The sequence below is a fragment of the Mauremys mutica genome, chromosome 7 (genome assembly GCF_020497125.1).
Source record: "Mauremys mutica isolate MM-2020 ecotype Southern chromosome 7, ASM2049712v1, whole genome shotgun sequence".
Classification (NCBI taxonomy): Eukaryota; Metazoa; Chordata; order Testudines; family Geoemydidae; genus Mauremys; species Mauremys mutica.
The window spans coordinates 27956188-27972115 of NC_059078.1; the positions used below are offsets into that span (position 1 = coordinate 27956188).

The 15928-nt window shown below is 41.1% G+C and overlaps 1 protein-coding gene across 2 annotated transcripts in view; it reads left to right on the forward strand.

Moving 5' to 3' along the window:
* The window catches only part of DCP1A (decapping mRNA 1A), a 52455-nt gene extending 45433 nt beyond the window's left edge, over positions 1–7022 (forward strand). For both annotated transcript variants that reach the window (XM_045024195.1, XM_045024194.1), the window contains 2 exons: positions 98–316; positions 2883–7022. In XM_045024195.1, the coding sequence (XP_044880130.1) occupies positions 98–316; positions 2883–2960 (297 nt within the window). In that variant the 3' untranslated portion in view covers positions 2961–7022. The remainder of the gene's footprint in view (positions 1–97; positions 317–2882) is intronic.
* Positions 7023–15928: the final 8906 nt, after the last annotated feature.

Here is a 15928-nt window from a genome sequence, read left to right on the forward strand (position 1 = left end):
CATATGTAGCAATAATGGCTAATTCACCCAGGTTCTTATAAAGGCACTCATCTCCACAGTGTACATGAGTGCTTAATTATTTTCCTTTCTTTTGCAGGTCGTACCTCCGCAGTTTGTTACAGCCACAACTACAGTGACTCCTTCAATCCTCTTGTCTCCTAGTGTTTTCCAGCAGTCAGCTACAAAATCCACTGAAATAGAGAATAAAACCAGCTCCTCTTCTCCTCTAACACTTGGAGCAACAGAAATTCAGACAATGCCTCCTACTGTTCTCAGTAGGTCTCAGCTCCAGGAAACCTTAATACATCTAATAAAGGTACTGTCAGTATCAGATTAAACCACTTTGGGTTTTTTCTGAATACAGAGGCAAGTAATGAGACTCCGTGCACTGGCAACTCCCATTGGATTCAATAGACGTTACAAGAGCTCAGCACTCTTGGGAGCCTGATGATTCCACACAGGTCTCATGTGTAGAGATGGTCCCTTGACTCAAGGTGTCTTCCTTTCCAGGATGGCACAATTTACTTCCTCTCTGGGATCCAGGTTTAGTGATGAGGTGGGGAACAGCTATGGGTAAGCCACGAGGGACATGCATTGGGCCTCTTCCTTCTCCATCCACATACATCTCTGCAAAAATCTGCAGAAAAGTTAATGCAGCTTCAGGATGTATTAACATTCCTATGGAGCCCCTCCTGCTGCTTAGCTCCTTCTTAAAGGGAATTCCAGGGGTGGACTTCAGGGCTGCAGTCTTTGGCAGCACAGCTCCAGTGGCTCTGCACGGAGCGGAAAGGAGATCAGAGACCTCTATATAGTATTGCAAATCTCAAAGGATCTGCAAAATTTGTGGGTAAAGAGAAAAGTTGCAGTCCCTGTGCCATTTTGTGGGGTTTTATGCTGAAAGGGGTGATTTGATACAGAATTTTGCCCACAAGAAGTTGAAAATATGTATGTAAAATCAAAATATATTTCATTAATAGCTCAGCCTGGAAGTAACTTGGCCATTACATTTTTATTTAACAAAATATTCCAGTTACAGATGAGTTTTCTTTGTTCCTTTTTTAGGGGCATGAGCTCACCTTGAAATGGAAACTGCAAGCATTCTGATTAATGAATTAGAAAGTTTTAAATGAGCGTGCTTTAATGCTTCAATTAATATTTCTGCTGCAATTCTGTTTTGCAACTTCTGCTGCAATGTTCCTTAGGGCAGGTCTAAACTTAGAATGCTGTGGCTGCACAGCTGCACTGAAGCAATTGCTCTCCTGTCGGCGTAGTAGCATCTTCACTGAAGTGCTACAGTGGTGCTTCTCCTGTCGGCGTAGTTAATCCATCTCCGTGAGAGGCGGTAGCTGTGTCGACAGGAGGAGGCCTCCCATCAACATAGCACTGTCTACACGGGGGGCAAGGTCAGTAAAACTATATTGCTCAAGGATGTAGATTTTTTTTCCCACCCCTTGGTGATGTAGTTATACCAATGTAATGCAGACCTGGCCTCAGTGAATCACAACAGAGCTATTGCTCTGATAGGGCCATATAGCAAGATGATTATTTAGCCTCTTTCTGTTGTAGAATTACTACCAATGTCACAAAACTTTGTGCAACATCAGGGGTCTCTTGCTCTTTCCACACTGATATCAATAGGTCTTACACACTAAATGCAGCTCTAAAAATAAGACTACAGTAACATAGCTCTTAGTGATAGAATTGTTAGGACTGGAAGGGGCCCATAGTAAGTCATATAATCAGCTTGGTGGCTGTTTTTGTTCTTTTGCATGACCTGCCTTTTTTTGCAGGACCTGCAGCTGCAACAAAAAACACTTGCTGACCCAGGAAAAACCTGGAAACTGAGCTCAACTACCAGTCTTTTGTGTTCTTTTTATTTTATTTTATATTATATTTTTATTTATTTATGTATTTATTATCAGAGGCAGATTGCACAGATTTCTGCCTGTAATCTTGAGGACACTATTTGTGCTGTTCCAGTTCCAAAGGGAGCAGTACTTTTTATGTGCAGTCTGTATATGCCGTATGTAGACAGGAACCTAAAGGCTGATCAAAATTGTCCTCCCCAGAAGTGGGGGATTACTATAAATAGTGACTGCAGTAGAATACAAAGGTCTGAAGTGCAAATAATGCTGAAGGAGAAGAATATTCATCTTCATGCTGATTGATTAGGTGTCTGTTGTGGGCTTTACCATTTGAATGTTTAGAACCCAAGAAAACTAGAATAGCTTTAAATATTGCATATAAGTTAGCATGCTTAGTTTCCCAGTAATATATTGATCTAGAATTTTAGACCAAGGAACGCACTGTACATTGTTTTCCAAATTTGTCTTGGAAGTGTAAGTAATTGCAGAAAGTCTTTCCATATAATTGCTGGCACTGCTTGGAGATGGATTTGGGAGTCAGTGCTGTTCAGGAATGCACAAAAAGCAGAATTCACTGCACCCCTGCTATGCTCAGGTAATGGGACTTGATGTGGTTGAAGTGAGCAAGAGTTCTGAGGGACAGTGAAACTAGTACCTTCCAACCCAGGGCCAGGACTGTAGTGTACGTTCTCTTCCACCCACTTAAAACTACTAATACGCTGCATGGCGGGAATGGTGGCTGTTGTCCCTCAGTGCTACTTGTGCTGGATGTTAGGACCGCTTGCAATGTATAATCATGGATCTTACTGTCCTGGCCCCCAGCCTCACACTCCCCCATTCTATGTGGTGCCTGTGCAGGAGTGCCTTCATGCAGCCAGTCCTCTCTGTATTCCCCACTCTGAAGAGACGCAGACCCCATCTTGAGGTTTAAGTTATGCACAATTAAGTAGCAAAAATCAGCACTTAAGTGTATGTTTTTAGTTAATGTTCTGCATGTGCTCTTTTCCCCTCCTGCAGAATGATTCCAGTTTTCTCAGTACTGTTCATGACGTCTACTTGCAAGTCCTGACCAAGAATACAGACATCAAACTATAATTGTCAGTTGAACTGAATTAACTTCAATATGTCTGCTTCTGAAACAATTATGCCTCATCTATAAAGCTGTAATATTTTTTTAAAAAGAATATTTAGTTTTCAGTGTCTTGAATTTTGAACCTGTTGGGAAAGACTATTCCTTAAAAATACTTCTTAAAGTAATCTGCTCAGAAGTCATCTAGGTTTCACTGTGATCATCACCAGCAAACCTTTGTTTCTAAGGAAAAGTTGTTTAGTTGCATGAGAGTTTTCATTAGCATTAAGTGAATGTGCAAATGTTTTCTCTTTTATTTCTAGCTATCTTCAGTATTGAAGAGTTAAGGGGAGCAGTGCTGTTTTTAACCTATCCAGGTATACAGTACACTACACAGATCAGAACAAAACTCAGTTGTATAACCCACTTCTGGTTGTAAGGGCTTTGTAGAGGCTGGAAAGGCTCATTTATTATAATAAACTGGTTGGTTGGTGGAAGATACTGCAGTCAGGCTTGGAGCTGGGTGCCCTTACAGCTAGATGTTTGAGGTAGGGGTTACAAATACTTTTGCCCATTCCTGAGCAATAAATAGCTTTTACCCAATGCACATCCTTAATTTGAAACTGTTCCGTTAGATTTTGGTTTTGCATCTTTGGCAACAAACATGTGTCCAATGAAATATGCTCGGTTTCTCTAAAAAGATCGAATCCAAAGGGTGCACAATCCTAGGATATGGCAATCATGCGCTTCTAAGTAACAGTCTGAGTCTGTAAATTTTTAAAATCAGATCTGGGGAGGAACATCACTCTGACTATTATTTTCCTATTCCCCGGAGCTATATATGATATTTGAAATATGTTGTTTCTGTTAAGCTAAGGATGAGCCAATGCCAGAATTGAGTTTCATTATTCACTTGTGTTGGCACTGTAGTGTTGAAAACTATACAGATGCGAAACAATTACAAACTGACCCCTTGCCTCCAAATTTTTTTTTTCACGTTGTGTAGTGTTGCATTGTGTTTAGTTGAAAAGTGAACACTTCTTACATATGGTTTACCATTTTAGTATTTACCAGTGTAAGAATCAGACTTCTTCATGTCTCCCCGTTTGAAGTCAGAAAAGAATCTAATGATATTTTACTATGCTGCTATTGGTCTATCTGTGACTTATATTTATTTCTATATGGCATGAAAAGGTAGTTAGTAATACTTTAAAGTAGATCTCAGTTGATTCCAGGACTAGTAATTTTAAGGGATGATTTTTGAGTAGAGAGGTCTTGGTATATTTGGTAAAGGATAATTTGTAGTAAATGTAACCAGTTAGGATGCTTTGCTTATTTTTTCCAAGCACTATTGCAATGAAGAAGGAACAAGTTTTGTTTGGCTCTACAAAATAGAATATCCTAGGGATTAGTTGTAATAATGTTGACATAGTCAAGAGTGCCGGGTCATTTCATTGGAAATGATCAAATAAGCTTTAATTGTGACTCCATCACAAATCAGAGGGTTTCTTACAGTTATAACAAAATGTTTGTTTGCATTTTTCATGTCTAATAACTATTTTACTTTGAACTTTGTTTTTGAATAGAAAAGATTTTTGTTTAGCAAAATCTGCCTTCTGAAGAGTTTTTCTGCCTTTGAACTTAGTGTTTTCAATTAAAAATATTTAGTATTTTTATGTTAAGTGTGCAGAATTCAGGGAAACATGCTAGTGATCATGTCTATTTACCAAGAAATATATTATCATTAATGGTAGCATTTGAATTCAGCAACAAAGACTTTCTGGACTTTTTGTAAGGAAGAAGGCCACCCTTCCTATTCACATACTAGAATTATAACAACATGCAGAAAGCAATGTGAATTTGATTGGTTTATCTAAATCCAAACACCTGATCCAAATAAAACTTGTGAAGACCTTTTTGGAGGAGAAAGAACAGGCAAAAATGCCAAACTAAAGAGTAGTGCTCTTTGAGATAGTCCTCGTGGACAATAACCAAGACCCTCAAACAGGTGTCTTTCTCTGGCTTCAGCAAAAACTGAAGCAGTCCTTTCTTGACTTTTATGAGCATTTCTACTAGCTTGAAAAGGAGAGTGGATGGAAGGAGGAGTTCCCAAGTATAGAAATGAGAAAAGGAGCTACTGAGATGATACAAATTACAAACCTTTCTGTTAACTTTCAGTTAAATACAGTCTCATCTTTAAAATGTCATATCCAAAGATTTATATAAATGATGGGACACTGAGGATTTCCCTCATATGGATTGTACTTTCATTTTAAGTCTGTAAGTCATGAATAGTTGACGATAAAGGGAATGTTATTTTAAGAATCAATAACATTACGAGGGTTTGATTATGATCTAAACCCCAAACATTTTATATTTTTGTTTAATGTGCTTGTGTTATAACTGTCCAGGAACCTCAACACGATGTTGGTAGATCCAGGTTCTCTTCATTTTTATATTCTGCTAACCTGAAAAAGTGTCTTCCCAGCTTGCAGAATGAATATAAATCATCATGACTAAGCAAGCTTTCTAATAGTACAACTGATTTCTGTTCATATTGAATTTTTACTCACATTTACTCCACCTGCTGTATGTATAAACAGACGCACACTGGGAGAACAGTAATCTCCTGCATATGCAGAGTGCCATGATAGTGCTTTTTGTAATATGACAATTTATCAGATAAACCTCTTTAATGAAGAACTGCATTGTAAAACAAGCTCTGCTGCAACATAAAACTGGAGATGTTTTATAATGTGGAAGTTGTTTGACAGCTTTATTCTGGTTATTTTGAACTTTTGTATTCTAAAATGGTCAAGTTTGTTTCATTGCTTGATTCATGTTAGCTGCATGTACTGATAGCTAATGCATAGCTAGCTACCATGGGTCATCACAGCAACTTAACATGATCATTTAAAGTGGCTTTTTGTTTTGGTAAAACTACTACTTAATGTGATTGTACCCATTAATTCTGAGAGTGAAAACAATTAGTTTAGACTATATTCCCAAAATTAATTATCCATCTAAGCATGTGTTTTCTGTGGTCAATGTTAAGTCACTTTAAAAATGATAACCTTCTAATCAAAGATGGTTTTAAGATTTACAGCTTTATTATTATTCACAAAATTAAAATTGTTTCTCAGTTTTGTAGCTGTTAAGTTAATATTGCAAAGTTGTATGAAAAATACCGAACAGCTATTAATTTGGAAGCAATATATCTTGTAAAAGTAGAAAATATTTGCAAAAGAATTGAGGCAAAAAGTGTGAAACTGAAAGAGTGATTATTAATTTTAGTTTCATATAACAAATGTTTGACTTGCCAGATATTGATATTCAACATGTTTGAACATTTGCAGCTGGACATGTTTGGTTTTGCCTACATTTTGTTTTGCTTCATATTGGTACATTCCTTGAACCTATAATGCCCCATCTAATCAAGTATGTAATTACTGGGAAAATTTAAAAAGAGAGTGATTACTTTGGAAAGTTATCTTTAAAAGTATGTGAGAAATCAGCCACTTTTTCCAGCTATTTGAATTGCTTCTTGCTTACAGCATATCTTTACAGGAGGAATGTGTGCAATATATTTCACCTCAGTTTAGTCTGACATTGTTGTGAAAATGTTAAGATGCAATATCTTCCTTCCACTTTAAATTGGAAAAAATTGCAATATCTTTCCCTGATGGTCTATTTATTTTTATCTATTCTGTGCATGGGCACATTGGTGGGGGGTGTTTTAAAATGTAAAGTATGCATTTTTAACTGTCAGATTTTTTTTTTCTTTTTTTACCACTTTCGGCTGCACCAGTTATTATTTACTTGCATGTTCTTACAGTATGAAGATGCTCAAGACATTGGGATTTCTAGTACTGATTTCTGGAAACATACGGTATGCAAACAGGTTTTTTTAAAGTCAGTAAACATAGATACTGCATCACTAACATTATGGTATGGACTTCTTTATACCATCTATGTATGTTTGCAAATATTAAGTTATTGCATAAATGTTTAAGAATTCGCATTTTTCATCCAAAATTTTGTATGTTTGCAAATATATTTTTGTAATAAAATTTCAAAAAGAAATATTTCAGCACCTCTTACAGTCTTCCAGTGTTTTATTTCATTTGCAGAGATAGAAACTAGCTATAAGTGTAAACTCAAAAGGTTCATTGGGGTCATTCATCCTGGAGCCTTAAATTTTAGATTTTGAATTTGGTAAACCAACCAATCTTCATCCTGTTCTAAGAAGTAAATCTGTAAGATCTGTGTTGCTACTACTGCAGTTGCTTCCATTGGCCTCCATCCTAATATTTAATTTTTGTAGTACCCTTCTCATCCATTCTAGCAGATGTGACACTTGATAAACCAAATATTAATCTGAAACAGTTTAGATTTAGACTTGATGGTGGTCTGAATTAATTCAGCAACTGTCATTCTATACTAATTGATTATGGTAATACTGTGCTATTGTTATTTTTGCTGCCCAAACCACTGGTGAGTATTATAGTTTTCAGAGTAGCAGCCATGTTAGTCTGTATCCGCAAAAAGGACAGGAGTCCTTGTGGCACCTTAGAGACTAACCAATTTATTTGAGCATAAGCTTTTGTGGGCTACAGCCCACTTCATCAGATGCATATAATGGAACATATAGTAAGAAGATAGATAGATATATAGATATAGATAGATATAGAGATAGATATATACATACATACAGAGAACATGAAAAGGTGGAAGTTGCCATACCAACTCCAAGAGGCTAATTAATTAAGATGAGCTATTATCAGCAGGAGAAAAAAAACTTCTGTAGTGATAATCATGGTGGCCCATTCCAGACAGTTGACAAGAAGGTGTGAGGATACTTAACATGGGGAAATAGATTCAATTTGTGTAATGACCCAGCCACTCCCAGTCTCTATTCAAGCATAACATTCAAAAAACAGTAGGAGAACACTTCAACCTCTCTCTCAATCAGATGGGGAAATTAAGACAGACAAGGGGACAAATTCAGAAGTTATATGTCAGGTGGAGTAAGCTAGATGCCCTTGCATTAAACTCCCATAAATTCAGTCTGTCTTGAATCTACTTACACCCAGTCTCCCAACAAATTAGCAAGTCTAAATAAGTCTAAGAGGATGTAACTTACACATTGAAGAGGCAGAACTGTATGTAAAAACAGGATGGTGCTATCTTTGTAGCTGTTAGTGGACTGGGAACTGCACTATATATGCAAGCAGGTCCTCTCTAATTGCCTTGCATGGCAGCCTTCTAGTAGGAGAGTGGTAACTTTTATGGAATAGTCATGAAAGCAAAACAACAGCCATAATGGCCTGAATTCTGGCTTTGCTTGCCATGTCAAATTTGTTGCATACAACTGTCAACACAGAGGTGGAGGATTGAGTACTGTGGACATGGTCTCTTCTCTTTATAGAGATTCAGTGAAGAATTATATTTTCCTGCATCTAAACTACATCATCCACTGCGTAAATAAAATTCTCCTCAAATTTGGGCCAATTATTTTTCCCTCTGGCCTCCCATCTCACATGTCAGTTTGGACTCAGAAAATACTCTTGTCCATTGCAGAGTGAGTTTGGGTGGAAGCATGTGTCAAAAATCAAATAAAGAAAGGTGGTTACAGTATTATGGAGAAACAGGTGGGAGGCTGGGAGCTTGGGGCTCTGCTTTCTGGTCTTCCTTCAGCAGGTGCTGTCCAGCAATGCAGTACACCCTCATCTGTGTTTGTAAATATTCCAATTGCTGGGGCTAGCTCACTCCTTTCCAGGCTATCAAAGTAGCTGAAAGGAACACTATACTTTTCTCTAATGCCTCTTAGAGAATGAAATATCTACCAAAATTAAATATATGAAAATGAATTTCCCAGTGTGTTTTTGAAATACCCGTCACTGTTTTAATACCTCCCTCCAATGAACTGGACTATGTGACTCTGAGGTCTGACCTCTTAGTGATGCTGCATTGTACTTCCCAGCAGGAGGCAGAGTTTAGGGCGTAGAAAATTCATCCACTGAAATCTGACTCTTCCAATTGAATTTTTGGGTAAATTCTCATGGGGTTAAAGGATGAAATACATATACGCTGTGGCACATACAAATAGCACATGCTAAAGAAAACATTGTGACAGATCCTCAGCTGGTGTAAATAGGAACATCTTTACTGACTTCAGTAAAGCCATACTCATTTACACCACTTTAGGATGTGATCCATTGTGCAACAGTATACTTATTAATGCTCAGTTATGCCTCACACCCTACAAAGTGACTGGATTGCCGTGGGGCTGACCAATATCATGTTACTGGATCAGAGGACAGGAAAACTACCATCCCTTCTCCCAGTTACAAATGTTGTTTCATGAAATAGGTGGATTTTTCTCCCTTTCATTTAAAAGTTGAAAATGAATTCTGTGTTTTTATTTTTACAAGTTTTTTTAACAATGCATTTAAGCAATTCTTAAATTAACCCAAACATTAAAAAATACACCTTAAAATAACTTTTAAACGGTTTTCAATGCTTGCTAGTGGAACTTGGTTTGTCTGTCTTCGTTCTGTTTCATTAAATTCTACTTTCCAAGAGTGAAGATGGTGGCTTCTTCCTTGTTGCTTTAAATATTGTATTATATGTCAGGTAAACGTTTTTTTAAGTAGCTTTCTCGTCTTTGCAAGTAGACATCATGATTAGAATCACATATATGCTACTCTGCTGTTTTCCTGAAAAGAGGAGCAACCTAAACTGTTCCACAGAGATGAACTCTCTTGTCTTTCTTAAATTGTAAGTGTTGTTATTAATGATTACTATCATTTCTCTGACCTGACAGGTTTACTCGTCTAGGCCAACTTGGAAATCTGATGAGAACAGCACTCCTATACGCTCTCTCTACTTCCATCCAGACTGAAACTGGGAAATTTTGAGTCCATTTTTCTTTGCTCGATTGAACCTTCAAACCGCTTATCAAAGATTTGTGGGAGGGGCAAAGATTAAAACTAGTTAATACCAAACTTTGCCCATCCCTAGGAGAAGGCTGATAGGCTAATGTAATTGGCTACATTAAACAATCTTGCCCTATCAAAGTTAACTTCTATTAAGGATATATTTTATCTGGCAGATAAACATTAAATGTACATATATAAATATTTGAAAGTCTCCCACAGATGTTAACTTTCACTAATGTATAGAATTGACATGTGCGGCCATATTCTGATCTGTTACTCTAGTTTATCTAAACCAGGCTATTGACCATTGTGTCAAAAGCTCAATCGCTATGAATTGGTGCACTAATAATTTTGTTTGTAAAATGTTTGTACATGTCTGTGTTCCAATTTTCTCGTGCTTTCCATTAAATTCCTTCTTTGTGCAGGACTCCCAGAAGGGCCAGTTAAGCAGTGGGAAAGAGAGAAGGCTTAGGAGTGAGGTAGAACAAAAGGAGAGCAAACAGGAAATAGAAATGTGGGTAACAGAAAAGAGTTGAAGCAAAATGTAGATGGGAAATGTGGAGAGAGGTGATTAGCAGTGAGGTGATAAGGGATAAATGAGAAATACAAAGATGTTTCATGGAACACAGAAGAAACCAATCGCTTTGCTGTAAGTTACCATTTCATTCCTGGGCTGCTGCATGCCTCCTTTGGGTGATTTACCAGGGTTTAGTGGCTGAGGATGAAATGAGGTTCACATTGAGGAATCCAGAATATTTCAGTCCATACATTGATAACCAAGCTGGGTTGGGCATGACCTCACTTCCCCAGTCTGTGCTGTGGTAGCACTGAACTATTTGCCAGGTACATTATGGATTTTTTTAGCCTTCAGATATCCTGATCAGCATAATGGAGTTGTCAGACTAAGGACATATCCAATTCCTATTTCTTTGCTGATGGTTCTTACATTAGAGCCCAAAATCTGAAGCTCTTGCTAAGAAAGAAGTTGTCCCTAGTGAATTGGCTCAGCCTCTCATTTTTCATAAATCTGGAGGGTTTTTTCCTATTTAAAATGTAAGTGCAATCCTATAAAATGCCCTGCAGGAAGTCTAATCACAAAAGCATAAAGAATATGCTTCCTTTTCAGGTTGACTGAAGGCACTTGGCCTTGAGCCTCACTTAAAGCATGCAGGTATGTGATGTGAATCATATGGTTGGAAGGGACCTCAGGAGGTCATCTAGTCCAACCCGTTGCTCAAAGCAGGACCAATCCCCAGACAGATTTTTACCCCAGTTTCCTAAATAGCCCCCTCAAGGATTGATCTTATAACCCTGGGCTTAGCAGGCCAATCCTCAAACCACTGAGCTATCCCTCCTGTACAGCTTGTGTTTATTTCTTAAATAAATCAAGAGGCTCTGAGAGTAACCATGAGAGATGATCTAGTGTGATGCTAGCACAGTCCTTATGTGCTCTTACTCTAGAGAGAATATAGCTCTCGCATCCTGCCCCACTTTGTAGAAATCAGAGAAGGGTGGAGGAAGGACGACAAGACTTTCTATTCCATCTCCTTGCCAATGTGGGATTGTGATCCACAGTATATTGTTCTAGTGTATTGTCCAGTTTACTTCTAAAATGCCAAGCAACAAGGCTTCTACTCCTCCACTGGGGAGACTAATCTCCAATCTGATAGAAAAAATGTCCTTACAGTGAAATCTAATACCCAAAACTTTCCTTTCCACATCTTTATCTCATTACTGTGTTTGTGTTCCCTTGCATCTAATTGTTTCCCTCCATCGTTGATGCCTACACTGTTCAATGTTTGGAGATAGTTTTCATCTTCCCAATTGCCCCTTTATTTGTTGCTTAGCTAAACGATACATATTAAACTGCTTAGACCCTATTTTTGGAGCCTGTTCCATCCAAGGCTGAAATCAATGGATCTTTGCACCGGTGTAGTGGTTTGGCAGTGCACAACAGCTTGCATAATTGGGACAAGAATTTGGGCACTAGCCAGTCCTACTCCTAAAGGGCCTCCTCTCCTGCTGCTCTTTCCAAGAGGAATAATAATCCCCAAAACTGTTATGTTGTAGGAAAGAAACTGAAATCCCTTTTCCAGGAAAACGCATTGTGTGAAATCTTGGCGTCACTGAAGTCAATGCCAAACTCCCATTTATTACAATGGGGCCAGAATTTCTCCCATTGTAGTTTTACAGAGTATGACATCATGTAAATGGGAAGTCTGTTTTATTATTTATTAGTAGTATAGCAGGAGTTGCCTGTGAGCCCCAGTCATAAACCAGGACACCATTGTGCTAGGTACTGTACAAACATTGAACAAAAAAAGTCTTTATTTGGCTGTTGTAGATGCCTCTCCTGTTCCCCTTCTCCTTTCTGTTTATACTGTAAACAGGAAACGGTTGGTTGTTTTTTTTAAATATTGTCTCCTTATTTACACAAAGTAAGTTATTCCATTTTTGGTAACAAGATCTTTTACTATGGAGTTCAGTCATTTGAACATAGATATTCCTTTAAACAGTGAGTCCTGATCAGATATGCCAGCCTATAATGACAAAGCAAATTCCTAGTCTGTTTGAACGGGGCAGGGAGGACTAGTTTGTTTACTTATCATGAGTCAAATGGCAGACAGCTACTCTGTAGATGTAATGAAGTTACTTTTAAGAGTGTGCGTGTGTACTGTAGAGATTTGCTAACATTTATCTAACTAAAACTGTGATCAGATAGAGGTAAAGGCTTGGCTTAAACAAGCACAAGCAAAGATCTTCATAAGTAAGGCTGAAATCAGAGTGGCTGAATCAAAACCCCAGATCCAAATAGCCCCAAACTTTGCAGCATTTGAAATCTAGATCTGGTTCTAAATTTTGCAACTTGGGTCAGTCTCATAGTGAACACTGAAACACTCCTGTAAATGACCCGCTTTGTGCTTAGTATTGGACTGCATCTGTTATCCATCTGTTATCCATCATTAATGGGATTCCTGCAACTAGGGTGACCAGATGTCCCGATTTTATAGGGACAGTCCTGATTTTTGGGTCTTTTCCTTATATAGACTCCTATTACCCCCCACCCCTGTCCTGATTTTTCACACTTGCTGTCTGGTCATCCTATCTGCAACACTATGGTGAGATGGACGACTGTGTATGTGTGTCTACAGCAGTTTTCAATGGACTATCCATTCATTAGGGAAAGGGTGGTAGTGTCCCTGAGTAAAGGCCGCAACAAGCTTCAAATATAAAGCTGTTTTGCCTCTTAATATTTTGGCTTGAAAAATAGGTTTGGTCTGGAAATTGCCAGATTTACCCTGAAAACAAAGAATTAGTCTTGTTGGCTTGTTTTCTGCAAAGTTTAAAAAAAATTATCACAATTTTTGAGTAAGAGGCCATTTAAAATATACCTTGACTTGAAATTTTGTTTTTTGTCTAACATCTGTTTGGGTTCCTCTAGCTAAAAAACAGCTGGTTAGTTATCCTCCAAACTTTCTAGAAAATTAAATTTCCTTAAACTCCTGGGCCAGCTATATTTGAAGAAAACAGGTTGAAGTGAAACAAAAATATGAATACTTTTTTGTGCAGCTATCCTTGGGTTCTGTCCTGTTCCCAGTGACTCCAGTGGGAGTTGATTTACCACTGCGCCTTTGGGAGCAGGTTCAGGCCCTGCATGAGCATGTTGTACTCTATGGGCTGTTGGTTGCTTCATAGAAAGAGCATAAGAGTGTTTATGTAGATAACAGAGAACAGATACCTTCCTTTAGCTCCTGCGCTCAAGTCCCGTGTGTGTTAGCAGACCCATACTGGACCCTCATGCTCTATCTCAGAGATAAGTAGGGTGACCAGATGACAAACATGAAATATCGGGACGCGGGGGGGGGGGGGTGGAGCAAAAAAAAAAAAGCCGGAGCGCCCCGTCTCCACCCAACTCTCAGCTCTGACCCCCAATACACTCCCAGCTCCCCCATCCCCTTGCTCCTGGGCCCCGAGCTGTGCAGCCGAGCCACGCTCCGGACCCCTCTTGCAGCTCCCGGCCCAGCCGCTCCCGGGCTTCATTGCACCAGCCCCACAGCAGAGGCTGCTCCACTCTGCCCCGCCTGGGACACTCGCCCCGGGCAGCCCCGCTCCGGCTGCAGGGAACTCGGGGACCCCCCCCCCCCGGGCAGGGGGCGAACCAGGCAGCCGGGCCCGGCCCCTCCTGGCAGGAGTGTGTCTGCCCCACACGTGTCTCTGCCCCCTGCCTGCTCCGCGCTGCCCTGCAGGCTGCAGGGCTGGAGCAGCCTCCGTGCTGCACTCCCAGCCCCGGCCATGGCCCGTGTGCAAACCTGGGAGGGAGGAGGAATGCTGCGTGCTTGGGGAAGAGGCGGGGCCAGGGCGGGGAGTTGGGGAGGGATCCAATGGGGGAGGAAGGGGGATGGTCAGGGGAAGTGGGGGGTGAAAGCCCCTCCGGGCTCCGTCTATGCACCGGAGCGGAGGGCAAAATTGCTTGTTTGTCCCGTGTCCCGACCGAACATCGGTCGGGACGCGGGACAAACAAGCAAATATCGGGACAGTCCCGATAAAATCGGGACGTCTGGTCACCCTAGAGATAAGGCTCTTTTCTCAGCTCTGTGGCAAATTTTCTACCTAATCTTTAGCAAGTCACTTAAACTACATTCACCGGTTACCTGACCTGAAGAAATGACGTGTGTGTATTCTCCACAGGCCAAGGGAGCCTTTTAGTGGGAGAGGCAGGAGTAATTGTCATTTTGCTAGATCAGGCATCTCAAACTCCCAGCCCGTGGGCCATCTACAGCCCGTGAGCCTCCCCAATGTGGCCCGCAGGGCTCAAGCAGTTTTGGGGCCAGGTCTCTCCCTTGGCCCCACCTGCCACCCCTGGGCACTCCCCACTCAAGGCCCCTGGCAGGTGTCTGCCTGCTCGCTCCAGTTGCTGCTGGCCTCTCCCTGTGGCCTGGGGCATGGCTGTGCCTCCGTGGCCCGAGCGCCCCTGTGGCCAATGGGATGCTGTGGGGGCAGTGCCTGGGGGCAAAAGCACATGGAGGCCCCCTCCCCAGCCTGCCCCACCTTGGAGCCCCAGGTAAGCGCCCCACCTCTGACCGTCTTCCAGAACCTGCACCCCCTCCCCTTCCCACACACCCCTTCCCGCCACCAAATTCCCTCCCAGAGCCTGCACCCTGTCCCCGCATACACCCCAGCCCCGAAACTCCATCCCAGAGCCCCTCTCCTATCCAAACTCCCTCCCAGAGCCCAATCTCTCACCCCTTTGCACCCAAACTCCCTCCCAGAGCCTGCACCCCAATCCTCTACCCCAGACCTCCTCCCCCACCCAAACTCTGTTCCAGAGCCTTAGGCAGGTGGGGGTGGGTGGAGTTTTTGTGGGGAGGGTTCTGGGCAGCATGAGTGACAGTGGCCCGCTGGGAGGATTTGAGGACTGGCACTGGCCCTAAGGTAAATTGAGTTTGAGACTCCTGCACTAGATCTTGGAGTTTCCTCTTACAGAATGTGTCATCTACTGGAACAAGCACTTTTTTAAAATGGATTTTGTTTTATATTTTGAGATCTACTGGTGAAAGAACAGTATTCACCCTCAGGCAGAGCGTGAAAATGCAGCACAGCCTGGGGGCAGGGCGTGTGGCTATGACGGCTTTAAGTTCCTTTTGTGCCCTCCTGATCCTGGGCTGCTACAGGCATGGGAGAGGTCCCCTTCCCCCCAGCATAATTTACACAGACTCCCTAGGCCAGGCTAAGTTACGACTGCCCTATGAGCCACAGCCCAGAATCTCTACAATTGTTCCAAGCTGCAGCCCCAGACCAACACTCCCTTCCTGCCCTTGTCATGTCTCCTGACAATTCGGGCTTGCAAGGGAGTCCTTGGAGGAGAGCCTTACAGCTGTCCTCTGTAGTGTCTCTAATGAGGGAATCCCTCCCATGGCCTGACACTGGACTTTTGGGGGTCCTTTGCACCATTTTGGCCCTCTTGCTTGGTGTAAAGGGGCGGGAGTGGAGGTGAGGGTCTCACCCAGAGCTTTTGTACATTACTTTATGCTTGATGTTAATAATTTGTTTAT